A 25,000-nucleotide genomic window follows, 5' to 3' on the forward strand; every position below is an offset into this window, starting at 1 on the left:
TGAGCCTGTAGATGGGCTATCTCTGAGCATATTTGAAATAGGTCTTAACCCTTTAAGACCGGGGGACGCATCTGTGTAACCACTTTATCCATATTTTATACTTTTGGCTATAAAAAAATAGCAGATCTACAAGCTCATAGCGCGGTACCAAGTGCCGCGCTATGAGCTTGTAGATCTGCTATTTTTTTTTAAATCGTGTTTTTTTTTTGCAAATCTTTGAATATATATCTATAAAGCAATTGTTTTTTACTCAAATATTTGCTTCTGGGGGTCCCTGGATTATAATTTTTTTTGAGATGGGGGTCCGCAGCCAAATACATATCGTTGTGGGGCTCCTTGACACTGACATTAATATTATAGCAACATAAGTGTTTCAGAAAACTGTTTTAAACTGATTTAGAAGACATTTGTAGAATCCCCAGAAGCAATAACATTTTAGCTAGAAATGCTCGCTTTAAATATATATATATTCAAAGATTTGCACAACATTTTTCACGATTTTTCAAAAATAGCAGATCTACAAGCTCATAGCGCGGCACTCGGTGCCGCGCTATGAGCTTGTATATCTGCTATTTTTGAATAGCCCAACGAAATCTAAAAATGACACACAGATGCGTTCTCAGGTCTTAAAGAGTTAAGTGGTTAAGGCCCAAGTCAGTCTCGCATAGCCAGACGATCTCCGCCTATCTACCTCCGCCTATCTACCTCCGCCTATGGGCGGAGATCTCTGAAAGTCTGGCTGTGCGAGACTAGGCCTACGTAGATATAATACACTCACAATCACGACTGGGAAGTGTGCCGTTCAATGCAGACATTCATAAATTCAACTGGTATAAACTCGCACAAACACTGTCCTGGTGCCAGAGGCACTGTGTGGTCGTACAACTCATGATGTTTAATTCCCAACAAAAGGCGTCTTTATTCGACAAGAGGTTTAATCCTACCTCCGTCCCGCCGTGGCGGGTGTTAAAAGATGGGAGCAGCGTACAAATAAACGGGGAATGAATCGAGTCTAACGAAAGCCACAGGGACCCCCGGGGGGTCTCACCCCCAAAATCCTTTTGAAGTACGCACTCATTTTGGAATCAATAGCCATTAACCCATTCAAACCGGGAACGCATCTGTGTAATGTTTTAGATTTCTTCGGCTATTCAAAAATAGCAGATCTACAAGCTCATAGCGCGGCACCGAGTGCCACGCTATGAGCTTGTATATCTGCTATTTCTTTTAAGTATCTTTGAATATATATGTATTTTTAAAGCAAACATTTGTAACTCAAATCAACTGTTCAGTATCAGCGGTTCTCAAACTTTTTCATGTCAAGGACCCCAAACATGATATGTATTTGGCCGTGGACCCTCATCTCTAAATATTTTGTTCCAGGGACCCCCAGAAGTTTTAACATGAATTAAAAATGTTCGCTTAAAAAAGTATATATTCAAAGATGTGCACAAATTTTCACGATTTTTCAAAAAATAGCAGATCTACAAGCTCGTAGCCCGGCACCGAGATGAGCTTGTAGATCTGCCATTTTTGAATAGCCAAAGAAATCTAAAAAATTACACGCAGATGCGGTTTCCCGGTCTTAAAGGGTTAAGGATTCATTCCCGAGTTTCTCTCCTGTTACATTGGCGTGTATGCTGTGTAACCCCGCTGATAAAGGCTCAATTGAATATCCCCCATCCTGGTAATCCAAGCAATTACCCTCGCCCCTTTGTGGAGGAGAGGATTTAGCCAGGGCGAGCGGTTTGTTGGAGCCGAGCGAATGAATGGATGGATGGGGATTAAGGTGAGAACAATAACGTCTCAATACTCTTTTTTTTCTCCCCCTTTTAGAATGACTATTTATGGATATGTCATGGCAAAGCGTGCGTGCGTTACTATACTTGTGAGGGCCAAATGTCTGCACGAGTATAGTAGATTTGGAGAAATACAGATCGTGAGGACAATTTTTGTGGTTCTCACCAGAGAAATGGTTGTTTTTATGGTAATTACAATTAGAAAAGGATTAAGGCAGTGGTGTAAAGTAACTAAGTACATTTACTCAAGTACTGTACTTAAGTACAATTTCGAGGTACTTTTACTTTACTGGAGTATTCCCAATTGTCTATACTTTTACTTCTACTCAGTTACTGTACATCTCAGAGGAAAATATTGTACTTTTACTCCACTACAATTAATTGAAAACTTTAGTTACTAGTTACTTTGTAGATACAAATTATTATATTATAAAACATACAATTACCACTTTAGCCCTATTTTATACATAGGCTATTTGAAAATAGCTGATCTACAAGCTCACAACGCGTCGCATCGCAACACGTTGTGAGCTTGTAGATCTGCTATTTTCAACTTTTACTTTTGGTACTTTAAGTATATTTTGATGCCAATACTTTTGAACTTTTATTCAAGTAACATTTTGAACACAGGCCTTTTACTTGTAACAGAGTATCTTTATATTGTGGTATTGCTACTTTTACTTAAGTAAAATATCGGAGTACTTCTTCCACCACTGGTGTGTGTGCGGGCGTGCGTGCGTGTCTGTGTGTGTGTGTGTTTAAGGGGGGGAGGGGTCAGCATTGGGGGTTGGTGGTGGATTGCGAGGAATTTGACTCCTGCCACAGGAAAACAGCTGAGAAGGGGATTAGTTCTGTGGGAAAGAGGGAAGACAGAGATGGCAGGTCTTGGGGGAACAAGCTCTGACTGACCCTATGTGGGTCAGCGGTGCCGACAGACGGGCAGAGCCCACCGAACACACAATAACACCCTTCTAGATTAGCAGCAATCAAACCCAATCAAACCGCTGGCTGAATGGAGCTCTGATATCAGTGTCTGCACGTGAATGGAGATGATTGGAGTGGGCTGGGGTCTGTGACAGGTCTGAAAGGACTTGATGTCTCAAGGTCACTCGAGGCTTTGTGCGGCGTTCACTCGGACAATTGGCCAATCATAAAGGTTTGGCCATTAGTCCGAGTGTTTTACTCTTCATTGATTCAATACGTTTGAAAAAAAATAATCTGTTTGCAGCTGCCTTTTACTGAGGTTTTTTAATCATTTATTCTGCACTGTAATTTTTGTTTTTTTTGCACACTCTCAATGCTCTTCATCTTAATGTCTCAATGCTTATGTTCATATTATCTCTCCCCCTCTCCCTCTCTCTCTATCCCCCCCCCCGCCTCCCCCCAACACGGATGGCCTCCCTACAGCCTGGTTCTGCTTGAGGTTTCTTTCCGTTAAAGGGGAAATAAAAATTCACCAGGTCTCTTCTCTATATGTAAAGTGTCTTGAGACAACTTGTTGTGATTTGGCACTATAATAAAATGTTACTGCTCAGACATCTGTTGTAGGTGAAAGCACCCCCCCCCCCCCCTCCCCCATGCCCCAAAAGTCGTAATTTCCATATTTGATGGGAAAAACATGCCAAACTCATATCAATTCCCGAAAATACTGAAAAAACATTCTAAGGCACAAAGATTCTACAAAGATTTGCAGTGTGTTTAGCATTTGCAACATTATACTTTTCCCCCCAAAAAACAGGAGTAGTTTTACATTTCCAGACTTTCTCCATTAGTTACTGATTGTCTTTACGGTCTACTTTACCGTTCAGCCATCTTGAATCATGCTGCTCCGTCCTGATTGGATGCTGGTCTCCTAGGGTACGGAAGATGGCAAAGTCTCTTCCCATGAAGTCTGCGGATGTGCCGGAGTACAACTCTCCATCTGCCAATGAGAACGCACCGTTGTACCGAATGACCAACCGCATCTAACCACTTCCAACCTGGCGTCCCAATTTTGGGCATTTTCTCAATAAAATATCAAAATAATACGTCTTCGAAAGAGCTCACTGAGCTGCAGATCTGCTATTTTTGTAGTACAAAAGGTATAAAATAGGTTTTTAAGTGATTGAGATCTGAGCCGATCAAACGATCAAATGAAAACAAAACAAAGTGACCTTACCAATCAGGAGGGAGGCTGACAGCATCTTGGGGTCGTAGGGGCTTTTCCCGCGCCCGTTCTCGAAATGCGACACCAGTCTGAAGATGTTGTCCTGATAGGAAAAAGAGCCACAGTTCAAAACGAGGCCATCGATATACGCCCAGACCAGTGGTTCCCAAACTGGGGGTTGTGGCCATGAAAGATTTTGGGGGGGTCCCAGATGACTAGCTTAATGTGCAACATTGTTTTATCACTCAACAGTAAACAAACACACAGTAAGTGTATACAAGGTATCTGCACATTTATCAAGTGACCATTTAATGACTTTTAAGACCTTTTTTAACACCAAATTGGCCAAATTGTCAAATATTACGTAAGAAAGAGGCAAAACATTGTGAAAATAGCCGAACTACAAGGTCACGTGAGCTTGTAGCTCGGCTATTTTCACAATATGTAGCCTATCTGTGGAACCGAGTCAAACTGAATGTAATGCCTGCAAATCCAAGTGCTTGTCAGGGTGGGGGGTCCCAGGTTACATTTTGGGGGGTAGCGGCCTCAAAGGTTTGGGAACCCTTGGCCTAGACCAGTGGTTTTCAACCCTTTTCATATCATATCATATTTTGTTGTCGTTGGATAAGATTTTGTCCACAACTCCATGCTGTATTGATGCTGGTTCCAATAGGAGAGATAACAGGCAAACAGATCAAAATAACAATTCTTCTACATTCTTCTAATTGTGTAGACTTCTTGTAAATGAATCATGAAGATGTTTAACAATAATTTAACTCTTGAGAGTGTCAAATGAAACCAAATGGACCCGTAAGGGTTCATTTGGTTTCATTTTACGCTCTCAGGAGTTAAAGATCTATAAGGGTCCATTTGGTTACCACTGGTGGTCCCCGGATCACTGGTTGAGAACCACTGGCCTAGACAGTGCTCTGTCTCACGTTGCACCACGGTCTCCGTACAACACACTACCTCTCATTACGCACAAACACAAATTTAATAACACACTGTAACAACTTAATTCTTTGACAAACTACTTAATTCGGAACAGCGGGGAGTAATCCGGGGCACACGGCAGCGCAGGTACGAGCCCTTGAATAGATTAAAGAGGGGAAAACACAGTAGGCTGCCAAGATATAGAGACCTCTATCTGACTTTTCGTGTTGCTCTGAATCAATGATTGACAACACTATCACAAACTCTAGAGAATGCATGCAGAGCGAATCTACACAGGGAACCAGCAGGAGGCACTCACACTGCCTTCACCCTATTGTCAGAACGCTGATGCCATGCTGCTACATTGATTAACCTGAAGACCTTTATCAAGATGACTGATTAAAGTTTCATGTAAAAAAAAAAAAGAGGGGGGGAGGGGTCATTTGCGCTAGCTTGATGATGGACTGTGAGTCAAAGTGTTTTTCACTTTGTACAAAAGGAAGAATTCACACTCAACCAGGACAATGGGTCCCCATGCTTTGCCCGTGACAGACTAGAGAAAACCTTTTGTGGGCGTAGGTGTTGAATAACTTAAATCGGATGACCGTCCATGCCTCATGCACACACGCTGTCACACACTGAGTGAACACACATTGCACGGTGTAGTCGATGTAGCGTAAGAGCTTTGCAAAAGCAGCGTGGAAACTGTGCAAAGGCAGACCAATATTAGTGTAAGTGTGTGATATAGAGTGTTAGTGTAAGTGAGTGTAAGGGATATAGTTTTGTTTTAAAAGAAAGGTATTTTCCGACAGTAATCATTGAGTGTTTTTTTTAGCTAGTAATCGCAAAGGGCGGCAGTGGCTCAGAAGTCTTGGAATCAGAAGGGTCCCTGTTCAATCATCGATGATTGTTGTTAATCATTCATCAGCTTCAAGTTGACACAGTTCCACTTTTGTCTGCTCATTGTTTTTGTTTGTTTCGTCACTTCCAATTTCACTTGTTTATCTTGCAACCTGCATGAGTTTTCTCTTCTGGCCGATCTACACGGTCACAGCTTTTTTTTCCTGTTCTGGCCCCGCAGTGGTGGAATGAACTCCCCACTGATGTCAGGACAGCAGAGTCACTGATGTCAGGACAGCAGAGTCACTGATGTCAGGACAGCAGAGACACTGATGTCAGGACAGCAGAGTCACTGATGTCAGGACAGCAGAGACACTGATGTCAGGACAGCAGAGTCACTGATGTCAGGACAGCAGAGTCACTGATGTCAGGACAGCAGAGACACTGATGTCAGGACAGCAGAGTCACTGATGTCAGGACAGCAGAGTCACTGATGTCAGGACAGCAGAGACACTGATGTCAGGACAGCAGAGTCACTGATGTCAGGACAGCAGAGACACTGATGTCAGGACAGCAGAGTCACTGATGTCAGGACAGCAGAGTCACTGATGTCAGGACAGCAGAGACACTGATGTCAGGACAGCAGAGTCACTGATGTCAGGACAGCAGAGTCACTGATGTCAGGACAGCAGAGACACTGATGTCAGGACAGCAGAGTCACTGATGTCAGGACAGCAGAGTCACTGATGTCAGGACAGCAGAGTCACTGATGTCAGGACAGCAGAGTCACTGATGTCAGGACAGCAGAGTCACTGATGTCAGGACAGCAGAGTCACTGATGTCAGGACAGCAGAGACACTGATGTCAGGACAGCAGAGTCACTGATGTCAGGACAGCAGAGTCACTGATGTCAGGACAGCAGAGACACTGATGTCAGGACAGCAGAGTCACTGATGTCAGGACAGCAGAGTCACTGATGTCAGGACAGCAGAGACACTGATGTCAGGACAGCAGAGTCACTGATGTCAGGACAGCAGAGTCACTGATGTCAGGACAGCAGAGTCACTGATGTCAGGACAGCAGAGTCACTGATGTCAGGACAGCAGAGTCACTGATGTCAGGACAGCAGAGTCACTGATGTCAGGACAGCAGAGACACTGATGTCAGGACAGCAGAGTCACTGATGTCAGGACAGCAGAGTCACTGATGTCAGGACAGCAGAGACACTGATGTCAGGACAGCAGAGTCACTGATGTCAGGACAGCAGAGTCACTGATGTCAGGACAGCAGAGTCACTGATGTCAGGACAGCAGAGTCACTGATGTCAGGACAGCAGAGTCACTGATGTCAGGACAGCAGAGTCACTGATGTCAGGACAGCAGAGACACTGATGTCAGGACAGCAGAGTCACTGATGTCAGGACAGCAGAGTCACTGATGTCAGGACAGCAGAGACACTGATGTCAGGACAGCAGAGTCACTGATGTCAGGACAGCAGAGACACTGATGTCAGGACAGCAGAGTCACTGATGTCAGGACAGCAGGGTCACTGATGTCAGGACAGCAGAGACACTGATGTCAGGACAGCAGAGTCACTGATGTCAGGACAGCAGAGACACTGATGTCAGGACAGCAGGGTCACTGATGTCAGGACAGCAGAGACACTGATGTCAGGACAGCAGGGTCACTGATGTCAGGACAGCAGAGACACTGATGTCAGGACAGCAGAGTCACTGATGTCAGGACAGCAGAGACACTGATGTCAGGACAGCAGGGTCACTGATGTCAGGACAGCAGAGACACTGATGTCAGGACAGCAGAGTCACTGACGTCAGGACAGCAGAGTCACTGATGTCAGGACAGCAGAGTCACTGATGTCAGAGACAGCAGAGACACTGATGTCAGGACAGCAGAGTCACTAATGTCAGGACAGCAGAGTCACTGCCCATCTTTTGCCGCAGGCTGAAAACCCACCTCTTCAGGAATCACTACCCTGACCCTTCCTCTTAGCCTTGCCTACTTGTTGTCAATTATTTGCACAAGCTCTTGTTTGATTGGATCTTGTTTATTTGATACTCTTATTTGTTTTAGCTCTTGCTCATTTGATTTTCCTATTTGTCTCATCTGTTTAAGAAAGTAAGTAGCTGATATATTGCACTTTTACCTTAGCGCTATAGGTATACTCTTAGTTGCTTGTTTTAGAAGAGAATGCACTCAAGACTTCTGGTGATTCGTAGTTTTCTTGCCTACCTATGTTTGAATGCACTTATTGTAAGTCGCTTTGGATAAAAGCGTCTGCTAAATGACTGTAATGTAATGTAACGGTTTGATACAAATCGGTATCTTGACTGAAAATGTATTTTCTGTTCACTAAAGAGCTGAGAAGGTGTGGGAACCCCCTGCTATACAATATATAACACATCATACGTGTGTGTGTGTGTGTGTGTGTGTGTGTGTGTGTGTGTGTGTGTGTGTGTGTGTGTGTGTGTGTGTGTGTGTGTGTGTGTGTGTGTGTGTGTGTGTGTGTGTGTTAGGGCTTTCACCAACTAGTCGACTAGTATAACCACTAGTCGACTTTGTTGGTACTAGTCGAATAGTAAAAAAATTAATAATAATAATAATAAAAATTGTTTTAATGCCATAGTAATGGCCCATCTTACTATTATTATTATCCTCCTGACTTTATTTTTTATCAAAAGGGGGTCAAAAGTATGCCCAATAAAAGCCTATTATTGGGCAATGGGGATCCTTGGAGACGCTGCTGTGGTGCTGTGCTGCTGTGCCAGAAGCGCTTCCCTTAAAACGCCATAAAAATAAGGGCAGGAGGATAATGATAATAGTAATATAGTAGTAGGATGGAATTAAACCCCCCCCCCCCCTAAAAAAAAAAAAAAGAAAGAAAAAAAAATGTAAATTTCGACTAGTCGACTACTACTTGGTCAAATGAGTCGACTAGTAAAAATCATTAGTTGTGAATGCCCTAGTGTGTGTGTGTGTGTGTGTGTGTGTGTGTGTGTGTGTGTGTGTGTGTGTGTGTGTGTGTGTGTGTGTGTGTGTGTGTGTGTGTGTGTGTGTGTGTGTGTGTGTGTGTGTGTGTGTGTGTGTGTGTGGTCAGGCTGTACCTCTGCCCTCTTGCCCATCTCCAGGTAGGCACAGATGGGGTGGAAGGCCCCGGTGCCACAGATGTACAGGTGTGTCTGGTTGAACGGCTGAAGGACCCGGATGAAGTTAGAACACTCTCTCTGGAACCAAAAAAAAGACATAAAACAAGGAATTAAAATGAGAATAAGAATCAAACAAGCACCCTGTGTACTCCCCAATAAAACTGCTTCAACCCATTCAAACCGGGAAAGCATCTGTGTCACGGTTTGTCTGGTAGCTTGTAGATCTGCTATGTTTGAAAGATCGTGAACATTTCTGCAAATCTTTGATTGTATTTCTTGTAAAACTCAAATCTTCTCTTCTGGGTTTTTTTTGGGGATCCTTGACGTGAAAATGTTTGAGAACCACTGAAGATCGTAAACAAACTGGTCCTTTCTGAAGAAAAGCACATTGCAAATAATAGAAAACATCTGAAACTTTCCTACAGAAGAACATCAAATTGGACCTCCTAAACCCTACATGCTTAGTTGACCGGGGTCCCTCGGGTTGACCGGGGTCCCTCGGGTTGACCGGGGTCCCTCGGGTTGACCGGGGTCCCTCGGGGCTCTAGGTCTGTTCCTTTTGTCCCTCCACACCAAATATCTCAGGCGGAAGTAGCCAATCTACAACCTCATAACCCTGTCGTGTTGTGACACGTTGTGAGCTTGTACTGTAGATCTGCTATTTTCGCAGAATGTTCACTCCCCAGAACAGGGTGGGGTCTCTTGGGGTTCATACAGTTTTATCCTTGAACAAAATGTCACACTTCTAACAGAGAAGAGGAGGAAGTGTATTTAAAAATGTAGGGGCTTTCCAGTTGGTTTGGAAACTGAGTAGCGGTCCAAGGAAATCCCACCTGTAATGCAAATCAGGCGAGTCCACCTCAGATCTCCAATGATCCATATGTTTGCATTTACCCAGGATATTTGGGTTGGATCCCCAGCACATGTGGCTGTGGTCCCGGTGCTGTGAGATCGTTTATTAGAGCGTTAATTGACAAGATTGGTTAATCTGCCCGGCTGACGTATTACCCAGAAGTGACGGCTTGATTTGAGCACCATGTGTTTAACAGATTAGGCTGTGCACGCTGAACACACAGGGAGCTGATATAAGCACACACGCACAGAGGGATGAGAACACGCACGCACGCACGCACGCACGCACGCACGCACGCACGCACGCGCACGCACGCGCACACACACACACACACACACACACACACACACACACACACACACACACACACACACACACACACAGTTAGCTTGTAGATCTGCTATTTTTGACGTGCGACACTGGCACGCAACTGAGCATAAACCAGGCATACCTAACCCCAACACATCAGCACAACCTCTAAAATAACACGTAAAGCTGCACCACGTAACTTTCCTCTTCTACCCCGGATTTGAACCCGGTTTCCTGTGCAAAGTGCTGAACTTTGTTTTACCATTGAGCTAATAGAGCCGGCCTGCTTGCTCAGGGGATAAATTGGATCTTGACCATCAGGTCAAAATGTGTGTCAGATCCTGTGTCTAGGTGAGACATGACCTTTGACACGATCTAAATGTCTCAATAGAAGAGCAGGGAGACACAATACAACCACCCCCATTGTATAAGTTATATTGTATTAACATACTCTACCATACAGATTGGATGAAATTGGATTTTATTCATTTAAAAAAACCTACTGTAGTGGAGGCTTTAAACCACATGCACACACTTGCACATGTATGCGCACGCATACTCTCTCTCGCACACACACACGCCACACATACAGTTGAGTTCACACACAAGCACACGTATTCTCTCCATTTGACTCTGCTTGTCTCTCTTACAGGTGCATATCTCTTCAGCCGATCGTTGCAAAAACAAAGAGAGACCATCTGGTCTCGGTGATGGAAGAAGTACTCAAATGTTGTACTTAAGTAAAAGTACATCGGCGTCAAAATAAACTTAAAGTAGGCCTACCAAAAGTAAAAGTACTCATTAAGCAGAAGGTCCCATTTCACAAGTTTCCAAATGGATAAAAATCCTTTGAAAATAGCAGATCTACAAGCTCACAACGCGTCGTAAACCGACGCGTTGTGCTATTTTCAAATTGCCAAAGTAAATATATAGATCTGAAGTTTTCCAAAAAAAAATCCAAATCTACAAAGTAACTAAAAGTTTTCAAATAATTGTAGTGGAGTAAAAGTACAATATTTGCCTCTGAGATGTAGTGGAGTAGAAGTAAAATTATAGAAAATTGGAAACACTCCAGCAAAGTACAAATACCTCAAAATCCTAAAAGTACAGTACTTGAGTGCATTTACTTAGTTACTTTCCACCACTGTAGACTGGATCAACAGCAGGCAAGTTCTGTCTGCACATCCAGCGCCCTAAATCTCACAAACATTCCACAACGATGGCCCCGCCAACGTCCCCTCATGTGTGACAACACTGGATATGAAGCGGATCATAAAGTGCAGGGTCAGGTGACAGTGTTTTCCATCCTGACCTCTGCTGTATACATATATATTCTGGATCATACCTTTTCCTGCCATTTGAAATTCACAGACACGACTTATAAACTATAATTACATTTCCCTCCCTCGGCAGTTGAGCTTGGGTTTGTCCTTGTGATCGAATGTCAGTTCATACTTCTGGTCTATTAGGGCTGCAACTATCGATTATCTTCCTATAGCGATGACTTTTTTGATTAATCGAATCAATGCAATTATTATTTTTGTTCATAATCCCTAACCCTAATAAATCAATTAGTCTGATTAAGAACTTATTTTTTTCTTCATTGTTCAATGGTAATGCATAAAAATTGCGAAAATAGTCGATCTACAAGCTCAACAACGCATCGCAATGCAACGTGTTGTCAGCTTGTAGATCCGCCAATTTCCGTATTTTGGAAAATTGATTATTTGAATAAAATCTATCTTTTTTTTTACAATGCAACTGTTGCACACCAAGTCTTGTATAATAAACTACAACAGCGCTGTGCGTCATGTACAGCAACAGCGTGCTCGTGTTTTTTTTTAACTTAACCGAGCCGCACTGAAGCATTCAAACACTTCAACCGGTCATGTTATCATTAACCCGTGGTCCCAAGTCCACACTAGAACAAACCTCATTGCACGCACGTCTAGCGGTTTGACGTGAACCTCAGCTTGAGTGACCTCAGCCCCTCTGCGCGCGCGGCTCCCCGTCCGCGTGACGCCTAATGACTTTACCCTCTGTGTTCCCTACCGTTGAAGGAGGCGAAAAACGTCCCACTACATCATTCTCGCACCAGTATTATGCGCACCGTACCCGCGCTCCTACCATTAATTTCCCCCTCGATGTCAGCCTTGTTTAGGTTTTCTCATGGCTGGTCTTCATGCTAGACTCGTTAGCCATGCGTGCGGTAGGTAGGTCGGTGTATAGGTTGAGCCTAAACGTTGACAGGACTTAAGCTATACGAGTCACTCAAACACGCTTGCCCCCAGGTGAAAAATGGTTTCCCTGATCACACACCATGTCATTATGCAGAGAACCGCTCCAACCGCGGAGGATAAAGGAGTCATTATTGGGTAAAATTAATGACACTCTTCGGATTGGGTCTAACCGATGACTTTCCGTGTGGGGGTAATGGGTGTGCAGATCCGTGCTCGGTGCGGTAGGCTTAAAATATATTTAGATGAGATGAGTGATTTCAGATCATATGAGGTCTGTAATTGAATGTGGAAAATGTGTGGGCAAAGCAGGGTGACCCTGACTCCGTCTTTTTCTTAATATTTAAAAAGGTAGGGTAAGTGATTTACTTTGGTTAAAATAAGTGTTAAATATCTCTATATTCTGATAGTACTCATTGCTATAGCTAGAGTGTTTGTTCAGTAAAAGGAGTCTCCCATGTCTCTCCAGCTCTTTATTAAACAGAAAATGAATTTTCAGTGCCCTCTTCTGATTGGCTAAAATGTGTCACCTACACGAAAATGTACTATATTCTGTTTACTAAAGAGCTGGAGAGACCCCTGTGACCGAACAAACGCTCTGTAGCAATGATTACTATCTAAATATAGTGCTTTAACCTTTTCTACAAAAGAAAAGACCCAAAAATATCACTTAACCTACCTTTAACACCTTTACCGCCGGGCCCGTAGTTCTACGGGCCGTTAAATCCAACGGTTAAGCGCCGAGCCCGTAGTCCTACGGGCTGCGGTCTTTTCGCGCATGCGCGGTCCGGGTGCACTTTCGGATTTTTTTTGATCCACTTCCGTTTCCGGTTTGATGACAGGAAATAGAATTATTTGGGATCCGGTTTCGACGATCACGCCCGCTCCCATTCTACAGACGAAACTGAAACTCAATTCTCTTCCTGTAGTTTTTTCTCCTCGCATTTCACTGTTTAACGTAATCCGCTCTGACTACAACATGGATGCCCCGTTTGACACGCGGTCTTCACTGGGAGATACAGGGAGATCTCGCGGATGTAAACAGACCGTTCACTGCTCAATCTTAAGGATTTTAACAAGATCTATGGCGACATGAAAAAAACAAAAAAACAACAAAAACACCTTGGCACTGGTGAGTACATTATGAGATTAACCTCTGGCGGTGGATGTGTTAACAATGTGCGGCGAAAATAGCTGATCTACAAGCTCGACAATACAACACATTGTGAACTTGCAGATCGCCGAGAATTTGTGTAGGGAAAAAAGGAGCGGACCAACTATAGGCCCCTGCAGGGTGCTCTGGTCAATGACGTATACCGTACATAGGGTTCAAGTGGTTAATATTAGTGATAGCTAGACAAAATAATAAGGGTGTTTCTTGTGAAAGGAAACCATCCAACCCTCCACTGAGAATTGAAATCCTCACAATGCTATCTCATTTAGTCATTTAGGTTCTTGAATCAAACGCAACTACCCGAGTCATCGCGTTACACGGCCATCACGCCAAGGAGAGTGATACTGCCTTAAGGCATTTTTGGAACGACGACGGCTGTTGCATTCGTTCCGCGGCTGGAGAAATCCATCGCTTTGGGAACTCTCGAACGTTTCAGTGTAACGTCCTAATCAAGGACTCGCTTCCTGCTGCCGTCCAGCTCTGGGCTCACTCTCGCTCGCCTCATTTTCAAGGGTAAACATTTTCGGAGCACGCAAATACCTCATTGTGTTTCTCCACGTCTGCGGCTGCCAAAAACGCGTTGCCTTTTCCACAGAAAGCTGAGGGAGTGGCGTGGTGTTTGCTATTACGATACTGTACAGGGCCAAATATCCCAAGTACAATGTAAGAAATAGATGTCGCGAGGACAAGAGAAATGGATGTTTCTATGGTAAAACAAATAAATACATAAAGGGAAGGTGGGCTTACAATTAGGACAAAAAGATTGCGTGCGTGCGTGTCTGTGTGCAGAAAGTCTGCCAGTGTTGTCGGACCCCCTGTGGACCCCTCTCAGTGCTTCAGTGAGCAGACAATGTAATTCTGTACATCCCCGAACCCCCCTCTCCTCTCCTCTACACTGCAGACTCAGCCAGCCATGTAATTAGGATCAGATAGGACACAGGGAGGGCTAATGCAAACAACATTGTATAGAGATAACACACACACACACACACACACACACACACACACACACACACACACACGCATGCATGCATGCAAACAAAGCGGATGTATGAGCACATACATGCTCCGTCAAACCTTTTACAAACACTTTTGGCCTGATAGAACTATCTAAAAAAATACCTCCCACATGAATATGCCAGTGTGCATCCACACCCCCACGCACGCACGCACGCACGCACGCACACACACACACACACACACACACACACACACACACACACACACACACACACACACACACACACACACACACACACACACACACACACACACACACACACACACACACACACACACACACACACACACACACACACACACAATAAGTGCTGAGGTGGTGTGTTCCTCCTGTCCTTGTGCCAGTGGCACATTGCGTGTGCCGTGTGCTCTGACCAAACAACTGGAACGCAGCAGGGGACGGCCCGGGACGACGGGGTCGTCCCCCCAGAGGGGGAGAATGTTCTGCCAGACGCCGTGCACATAACAAGCACAAAAACAGCCCACTCCCATGATCACCTGCATCTTCCTACCACTGCACACACTCCCATCCCGAGTGCTCATTTTACGCCGAGACCCTACATTCTTAAATCCTTTGTTGACCGTTGTCCCCCAGGGCTAGTGGTGGGGAGAGTACTTACATGATTTACTTAAGTAAAAGTAGCAATACTGCAATGTAGAAGTACTCCGTTACAAGTAAAAGTCCGGCATTCAAAAGTTACTAGTATCAAAATGTACTTAAAAGTACCAAAAGTAAATGTACTCATTGTGAAGAATGTCCCATTTCACAAGTTCATAATGTATACAAATATTTTGAAAATTGCAGATTTACAAGCTCACAATGCATCGCATCACGACGTATTGTGAGCTTGTAGATCTGCTATTTTCAAATGGCCAAAAAATAGTGGTTAATATGTTTTGTGATAATAATCAAAATCTGCAAAGTAACTAGTAGCTAGAGTTTTCAAATAATTGTAGTGGAGTAAAAGTACAATATTTGTTTCTGAGATGTAGTGGAGTAGAAGTAAAAGTACTGAAAATTGGAAATACTCAAGTAAAGTAAAAAATACCTCAACATTGTACTTAAGTACAGTACTTGAGTAGATGTACTTAGTTACTTTACACCACTCACTGCCCAGGGCAGTTCACCCCGGTTAATCATTCTAAAGCTGGTCTCATAGCAGAAAGCGGCGCTCTGCAGAGCACAGATCTCCACCAGGCAGCTTACACATGGGCTGTGTTGCCTCTACCCTTTGCTGTTGTATTAATATACGTTCTTGCAACCATTGAGGACACTGTTATTATGTTCATAACATCACATCTATGCACTGGCCACAAACAATACACACAGCTAATAATGTAACATGATAAAGGTATATATGGTGAATGATAAAGCTACATGCATAATCACAAAATTGTCTGGTGGTTGCAATTGACTTTTAATCCCATCAGTTCAGGATGAAGTGACTGACCTTTGTGAAATAAAATGTATTGATTTAAAGGAGGAGTTCACCCAAAAAATTACTTATTTTCTATCAATTACACACCCCATGAAGCCTTGATTTCATGGATTTATTTTTGTTTTTGTGGCATTCCTAAGACAATAATTTGATGACCGTGTGTATTTCCGGTAGGAGACACAAATAATCTACTTTGTGTCTCCTACCGGATACAATAGCCGGTAGGAGACGGGAATCAAATTATTAGCTTAGGAATGCAACAAAAACAAAAAAGAATCCATGGATTTATGGCTTCATAGGGTGTGCAATTGATAGAAAATAAGTAATTTTTGGGGTGAACTCCTCCTTTAAGCATGCAAATTACAGCAATGGGCTAGTGTCTCAAAAGCAAAGAATACATTTATTAATCAGAGCACGTGGAAGTATGCATCCTGTCTAAATCAGCAGGGGGGGTGTAGAAACAGCTGTTTGTGTCTTGTCTTGTCTTGTCTTGTCTCTCTCCCTCTTCCTTTCGCTCTATTATTTCACTCTCTCCTTATGTTTTTCCCTCTCTCTGCTGTTGCACACTGCTTAAAATGTATATTAGTTGGTTGTGTGGTTCAAACATGTGTTGTTTTTTGGAGAACATGTGATTATCATAATAATGTGTTTGCTGCATAGCTTATTTTCTTAATGTATCCAAAACCCAATGCAAAAACTCTGGGAACCCATGACATCATCACTAAGAACTCAAATTCAAGGCAAACCCAGCATTCTTCGGTACAGTATATCACATGTTTACTCTGATCCAAGTCATCAGGAAAACATATGCAGGAGTTTTTGACATAGTACGGTAATATTTAAATACATTGTGATGTGTGCTTGGATGAGTTGTCAGAACAGTGGGGGGGGGGGGGGGGGCGGTTGGAACTTACCCCAAGGTCTTTCCCTGCCCACTTGCACTCATCACGCTTAGAGGGCGTGGCGGGCCATGCAATCTGTGGGAGAAAGAGAGACAAAGAGAGAGTTATTAGTTTTCTACCTACTATATTATATGTGTTGGCTGTTACACAGCTCTGTTTACACATTTCTTTATTCTAGCGAGGGCCGATATATTAAATTGTACATACTGTACATTTTTTTATTTCTCACTTGCTTTGGCAATGTAAACCTTTGTTTCCCATGCCAATGGACTCATTGAAAAGAACAGAGAGAGACAGACAGACAGACAGACAGACAGACAGACAGACAGACAGACAGACAGACAGACAGACAGACAGGCAGGCAGAGAGACAGAGACAGGGGGAGGCAGAGTTTCACAACAAACAATAACAAGAGCTATAGCACAATAGAGCGTCGCAGTTCCCGCCCACTTCCTGTTTTTTTTGGTGCCGGAAGAAAAAACTCAATGCATTTTTCCATTGACATTTCCAAAAATATTTATATCTATTAATTTAAGCCTCGAATCAAGCCATCATGAGATGACATGAATCATGACCATAAAACGTTTTTTTCTGTGATTTTTTAAAATTTTATATTTAATTATATGATATACTATATTTAATAAATACCCTTTGTTTTGCCGTTTTCAAAAAATAATAATCACAGAATCAAACGTTTTATGGTCATGATTCATGTCATGTCATGATGGCTTGATTCGAGGCTTAAATTAATAGATATAAATATTTTTGGAAATGTCAATGGAAAAATGCATTGAGTTTTTTCTTCCGGCACCAAAAAAAACAGGAAGTGGGCGGGAACTGCGACGCTCTATAGAAGCGATGATGTGCAGCCACGGTCCATGGAGACCCTCAGCCCACAGTGGGGGGATCCGTGATCACGGTCCATGGAGACCCTCAGCCCACAGCCGGGGGATCCGTGATCGCGGTCCATGGAAGCGAATCACAACAAACCGCAGCAGAGGAGAGACTGTGTCATATTGTTAAGATGGAAGAGAAGCAGAGTCAGTGACTCAGAGCTGTGGAGGATTCATAATAATTCCATGGGAGTGACTAGTTCTGTCACAACCATCAACCGTTTCATTTCAAACTCAATGTATATTTATGAGAAAAAAAACATAAGCGGTGTCATATTGCACACGTTCATAGTTTGTGTCGGTACTTGTTTTTTCCTTTTGGTAATTATGGTCAAGGGCTGTCTCCTCTTTTTCCTTTTTCCTCCCATTACGCTAATTCCCAATTTTCCCCACATTCATGTAATCCTTGTCACTGCCAACCCCTACGGTTGGTCTTGGGGAGGGTGTAGACAAGCACATGTCTCCTCCTACGTATGGAGTCACCAGCCAGGAGTTTCACCGGGAGGACTTAAACCCATTTAGACTGGGGAAGAATCTGTGTCATTTTTTGATTTCTTTGGCCATTAAAAAATAGCAGATTCAGCAGACTCATAGCGCAGCACCGAGTGCGTGTGCTACAAGCTTGTAGATCTGCTATTTTTGAAACATTTTGAAAAAAAAAATGAAAAAAAAATGATATATATATATATATATATATATATATATATATATATATATATATATGTCACAGTACGTTTGGAGAACCAGTACGATTGAAGACAGAGCGCTCGTTTTTAGGCACGGGGCTTCGGGGCGATGCGGGGCTTTTCGAGACAGGGTTTATTAGCGAGGCTCGCGAGGAGGAGGAGCTCCTCCTCCTTCTCCTTCTCCTCCTCCGTGTGTGTGTGTGTGTGTGTGTGTGTGTGTGTGTGTGTGTGTGTGTGTGTGTGTGTGTGTGTGTGTGTGTGTGTGTGTGTGTGTGTGTGTGTGTGTGTCAGGGAGAAACTAAAACAAAAGCCAGCAGAACACAATAAAAGTATCTTAACAGTCCACCTGATTCGAATGCTATCTGCATTGAATGGGGAAATAGGCGAGTTTATTAGACCTTTGAATGGGCGAAATAGGCGACCTACTTACCTACCCACGATTTATCAGACCATTCATTGGGTGTTATCAAGACATACTAACCTACCAACTGACATGACTTAATAGTTCAGTTTAGGTTTCGCTTTTGGTTTTGGACCCTGACGGAGGCGCGCAGTCACAGGCGAACTGTCACCCCGTGAAGGACCACAGAGGGAGCTAAGGCGACCGAGTTGCCGTCCTGAACGGTGTGACGTTCGCCTGTGCCTACTCAGCGCCGTTTGAGTTATGTACCGATAGGCACAGAATCGTAAATATTGTTGTGCGGACTGCTCCGCCTCCAAGTAGGTCAGTAGCTCCTGAATGAATGGTCTGATAAATCGCGGGTAGGTAGTAGCCTATTTCGCCCATTGAAAGGTCTAATAAACTCGCCTATTTCCCCATTCAATGCATTGATAGCACTCGAAGCCGGTCACACACGCGCGCACGTGTGTGTGTGGTCGCGGCAATATATGCTTGTGCACAAGCCTGGCTTGTGGCTCCCTCTAGTGTTGCTTCTACAGAATTGCTGGGTGGGTGGTAAAAACGAGCGAGCCTTCTTCAATCGTACTGGTTCTCCAATCATACTGTAACATATATACCGGAGAAACGGGTGACAGCCGGAATGTAGACGGCATCCCGGGAGCAGTATGGGTTGGCGCCCCAGCCTGTGTCTTCCGTGAGGAAGAAGCCCAACAAATCCACGGTGAGGCCTTTAGGAGGGCCATTCAAGCAAGCCGCAAGTGGAGCCTGCAGTACCACCACGGCCCAAGAAACCATCACGCCAGAAGGAAATGTTTGGATCGGGGGGGAGTCTGGGGCAGCGTTCAGGTCCTGGACCAGGTCAGACGAAGGAGGAGCCCGGCCAGGAGGCCACACCCACAGAGCCTAGTCCCTCCACGTGCCAGAGCCTCCCCCAGTCCCGGCAGAGTAGTTCCGGAGAAGCGGACTGAGTGGCCCTGTCTTTCCCTATAGGACTGACCGTGGGTAGCTACCTGGGACGTAAGTCGGGGCTTGATCAACCCCGGCTGGGTCACCTGGGTGAGGGTGTATGTTGTTGTGAGACCCGAAACACCCGATGACCCCAGGCTACAACACTGATGATACGTCCCAGGTGCATCCAGGATTGAGAAGACATTTGTAGAAGCAAAGATCGGTGCCACACTACGAGCTTGTAGATCTGCTATTTCTTTATAGCCAAAGAAATCTAAAATGACACAGATGCGTTCCCGGTCTTAATGGGTTAAAACATGCAGGAGGAACACGTTATCCCTCCCAGCTCCTATCCACCGCTGAACAGACCAACCTGTAGTAGTCGCGACTCGCTAGTGCAGCAATGAGATCACCCTCCCACACCGGCTTCTCTCCCACGAACATGGCCGAGTGTGTTTGTTAGAACCAGCCTGATCTCCAGAGATTACCGTAACATTGCACGGAACGAGTGCACTTCATTCCGTGGATAGCCGCCTCGGAACTCCCGAATTGCGTGCATATGTACGGCGAGTCCCACGGTGGGCGTAACCAGTCGCAACCCGGAAAAACCCGGAAGCAGAGCAGTCCCCACAAAAAAAATTACGATTCTGTGCCTATCGGTACATAACTCAAACGGCGCTGAGTAGGCACAGGCGAACGTCCCACCGTTCAGGACGGCAACTCGGTCGCCTTAGCTCCCTCGGTGGTCCTTCACGGGGTGACAGTTCGCCTGTGACTGCGCGCCTCCGAAATGGTTTTGTCACAAAGGGAGCGCCGTACCATATGCACGCAATTCGGGAGTTCCGAGGCGGCTATCCACGGAATGAAGTGCACTCGTTCCGTGCAATGTTACGGTAATCTCTGGAGATCGGGTTGGTTAGAACGCCCGGCACCCTGGTGCCTCCAGCTGGCTCCGTGAAAGGATTCAAACCCCACACCCAGTTAACTTTTTAACATTCCTCTGTCACTGTCTATATCGTACGTTCGCTAGGGAAGTACAAATGACGCAGCGAGAAGGGGCAAAGGAAAGAGTGTACAGTACACAGGGTTATTTTAACTCTGAGAGCATTCATATGGAACCAAATGCACCTGTAATGGTCCGTATGGTTCCATTTGAACGCTCTCCGAGTTAAAGTCATACAGTAATGTGTGTCACTCGCTTCCTCGTCTTAATTGGGACCGGTGTGAACCCCGGTGTCTCCTCCCAGCTGCCACTGATTGCGAGTCTCACGTACAAACACAGCCAAAACAAACTTAGGTCAGGATTTAGAAGGCGTTTTTAGAATCGGCCTCAGAACTAAATGGGTTAACTTTAAAATATGTATAAATACATGGATTTACAGTGTCTGCTGGGGGCTAATCTCTCAAGAACAGATTCTGCACTGCGTTGGAATCTGTCGGGGAGGTTCGTCATAACGTGTGCGCATTGGCTACAAGTGGGCGTGCCTTCAGATCAGGAAGCAGGCTGCGCTTTACCCAATCAAATGTAGTGGGCGGGATTCACATGTCCGTCGATCTTTCCCCCTCGAAACAAACCCAAACTAATTTAACAATAGCGTCCGCGGAGCAGACAAAACCACGGAAAGATATTCACATTTTAACTTACACTTTCATCGTAGAAACAAGTGGGCTTATAACCAAAACGATCCATGTTCTCTGGGAGAAGTGGTGTTAGTGTTCCGTGTAGAAATATTGTTAGTGGGAATGAAAACATAGTGGCACCCACCGGAAGTGAAAGCTGAAGGCAGACCTAAACCCCGGTTTCCTTGCGCACTGGTGTTACGTTTTCTTCCGCCCAGAGCCAACAGACATAGAACAAACAGCAGAGGTCGCTGTTTTTCATTTTCAGTTGGATCTGGGTTCCCAGATTGGCTGGGGGCAAACACTCATGACTAAAAGAGTGCACAGAGAAGTTGTCAACAAACTATTTAAATGTATGCAGAATGGTTATTGTGAAAATGTACCAGTGATGCGATGAGATGCGAGAGTGCGGTCTGGCCAACACCAACTCAGGACTCCTGAATCGCTGCCTTCCGTTCTCCTTTCTAACATCAGGGTCTTGAGCTCTACAGTGGTGTTAGCTAAGCTGTCGCGTATCTACGTAGGTGGTGCGCTTCTTGCCTTTCCTGGCTTTGCCCTGGGTTGGCAGTTTGCTTGCCACTAGTACCAGTGAAAGATTATATCAGACATAACTTTTGTTTAATTGAAAATGCCTGCCACCACCAGTGAGGTCGCGGGTTCGAATCCAGCCGTGGTGCACCCGGCTTTGTCAGGCGTCTATGCGAACACAACTGGCCCCGTGTTCGAGGGAGGGAAGCCGGGCAGAGAGGGTGATATCGGTCACTGCACGTACTCCTACGGGCTGGGGGGGGGTGACACTGTGTCATTTTTAGATTTGAGCTAAAAAGCATTATTTTACACTTTGGGCTATTCAAAAATAGCAGATATACAAGCTCATAGCGCGGCACTCGGGCACCGAGTGCCGCGCTATGAGCTTGTAGATCTGCTATTTTTGAAAAATCGTGAAAATTTGTGCAAATCTTTGAATATATATATTTTTTAAGCTAACATTTTTAACTCAAATCGTTGCTTCTGGGGGTCCCTGGAACAAAATATTTTGATGGGGGTCCGCGGCCAAATACATATCATTTTGGGGGTCCTTGACATGACAAAGATTCAGCACCACTGATATAGAAACATACGTTTTTCAGAATACTGTTGTGATTTAGGAGACATGTAGAATCGGCTTCAGGTCTCAATGGGTTAATTGGCATAACGACTAAATTGGGTAGAAACATGGGGTGAAAAAAAAGAGAAAGAAAATGTTACACAGTTCATTTTATGAATAGTGGGGATTTGACTGTGTACAGTATGTCATACTGGAGGAGAAGGGGATGTGATTAAATCATTCATATGACTGATGATGATTCGTATCATTCGACACACATGTCCTGGGACCGGTTTGCACTCCAGACTCCCTAAACTGAACTCTGCACGGCTTTTTGCTTTTGTGGTTCAAAGACGCCGTTGTCATTTAGGAAAATTAAGAAGTTGATCTTCTTGTAATTCATTTAATTGCGGTCGTAAATAAATGTTTAGTTGTAACTCAGCGCCATCGGCAATGAGGCACTCTCCCTCAATGTGTTCCCCAGGTTTAAATAAAGGTTGATGGTGATGATGATGATGACAGGACATTGTTTATTTCTCTTAGATGGGTGTTTCCATATACAATTTCAGACCGAATGCTGAATGCTTATATAAATGTACGTTTTGGGTCAAAACTGTGTAGGCTACACAACATTTCACCGTATGCTTTTAACTCTTTCAGTGCCAAGAGTATTTTCATAAAGTACTCCCAAACTGCCAGGAATTTGCGTTTTTTTTTATTTTGTAATTTTGTAATTTTTCATTCAAATAAATGATCTGATTGGGGTTTTAAACCCATAATACAGTTCTACCAGTAGAGAGCAACAAATCGACACATTGATGATCTCGCTGGCTCACTCGCCCCCTCCCAAACAGGCTCACGTCATATCCGGTCAGAACCGGATGTTGACATTTTCGACAATCGTTGATCGCGCTAAATTACGATGCGATACACGACTACGATGACTGATCGTCACCCAGACCAAAGAGAGTAGACGTGGACCTCTCCGTTCGCTTTTTATACCGTGTGAAAAACCGTGACTTTCCCTATTCTGGCCGAAAATCACCGGAGAAAAACAACGTGACCCGGAAATGAATTTATTTTTTTTACATCCGGCTCCGGGTGAGTCTGATGTAGTCAGGAAGCGAAAGTGATCATGAAAAATAAACAGAATAGCGCGACCACAGTCAAAAGTAAAAACTCGGGATTTCTCGTGCTGGCACTGAGGGTACTCGGGAAAAACTCGGGATATGTCGGGGCGTGGCACTGAGAGAGTTAATGAAAAGTAGAAATTCACTAGCCACCTTTTTTTGCCAGGAGAAAACATTCGATATATAATGAATGATCTGTTGTCCTCGGAGTAAGATGAATTGTAATTGTATATTCACTGTGTGTGTGTGTGTGTGTGTGTGTGTGTGTGTGTGTGTGTGTGTGTGTGTGTGTGTGTGTGTGTGTGTGTGTGTGTGTGTGTGTGTGTGTGTGTGTGTGTGTGTGTGTGTGTGTGTGTGTGTGTGTGTGCGTGCGTGCGTGCGTGCGTGCGTGCGTGCGTGCGTGCGTGCGTGCGTGCGTGCGTGCGTGCGTGCGTGCGTGCGTGCGTGCGTGCGTGCGTGCGTTAATAATCAGTTGAAATTTACATACAATATGCAAGCTGAGGGGAGCTCAAACATTTTGCAGACAGGTGGAGACGCATGGAGAATATACAGTAGTGTATGTACTATGCAGTATGCACATAAACACACGCCCACAAGCACACTGGCATGTACGAGCATGCTGGCACGGCCAGCATGTGTGTGTGTGTGTGTGTGTGTGTGTGTGTGTGTGTGTACACACAAGTGCAGCCTTATCCCTCGCTCCGTTCCTCGTCTTTATCTCTCCTCCACATCTGAGTTTTTCCTCTCTGCGCTGCACATTTCAGAATAATTACATTAGATTTGCTTAATCACTGCTTTTTGGCTCTTATCTTCTAATGACGCAAAGATCCAAATAAAAGAAAGAATAGAATTCTGAGCCAAGAGCTAGAGCTTGACGGATATATCGGCCGTTATTTGACTTCAAGCAATGACATCGGTATTGGCACTTATGTAGCCTGCTTTATAACCACTTTAGCGATGTTTTAGCATTTTTGAATAGGGCTCAAGTGGTTAGTTCATTTATTTATGTTTATTTATCCAAAAGTTATTTGTGTTCATTTTGATTTATTTTTGCTTACACTTTCCCCCATTTTTTTCATTTTTTCCCCCATTGTTTTTTTATTTTCTATTTACAAAATATGGGTCAAAACATCGGTAATTGGCGGTCCAGGACTCTCCCAAAAAACATCGGAGCCAAAAATGTGGCATCGGACGAGTTTCTCCCTGAATCCCACAATGTATATTTCAGTACTTCCACTCGTCTACTCGGGTTTTGCAGCCTGCAGGCAAGTCCATGTCAATCTGTGTCTCAATCAGATAAAATGGATGTTAACACAGACCAGGTGGAGTAATGGAATTATAAACAAGCCCGGCTCCACCCGGAGAGACAGAGAGAGAGAGAGAGAGAGAGAGAGAGAGAGAGAGAGAGAGAGAGAGAGAGA

General features: G+C 44.3%; 2 protein-coding genes across 2 annotated transcripts in view; both read right to left on the reverse strand.

Annotated features, from left to right (window-relative positions):
• The window catches only part of LOC308079212 (mixed lineage kinase domain-like protein), a 165,920-nt gene that overhangs the window by 137,622 nt on the left and 3,298 nt on the right, over positions 1–25,000 (reverse strand). The gene's annotated exons all lie outside the window — the stretch shown is intronic.
• Positions 1–25,000, reverse strand: part of sema3aa (sema domain, immunoglobulin domain (Ig), short basic domain, secreted, (semaphorin) 3Aa) — a 92,825-nt gene that overhangs the window by 31,473 nt on the left and 36,352 nt on the right. The window contains exons 3-6 of the mRNA XM_080421525.1: positions 16,828–16,890; positions 8,840–8,959; positions 3,958–4,048; positions 3,601–3,720 (exon numbers count right to left, since the gene is read on the reverse strand). Coding sequence (XP_080277651.1) covers positions 3,601–3,720; positions 3,958–4,048; positions 8,840–8,959; positions 16,828–16,890 — 394 coding nt within the window. The remainder of the gene's footprint in view (positions 1–3,600; positions 3,721–3,957; positions 4,049–8,839; positions 8,960–16,827; positions 16,891–25,000) is intronic.

Source organism: Gymnoscopelus braueri, assembly GCF_963280865.1.
Source record: "Gymnoscopelus braueri genome assembly, chromosome: 23".
Taxonomy (NCBI): Eukaryota; Metazoa; Chordata; class Actinopteri; order Myctophiformes; family Myctophidae; genus Gymnoscopelus; species Gymnoscopelus braueri.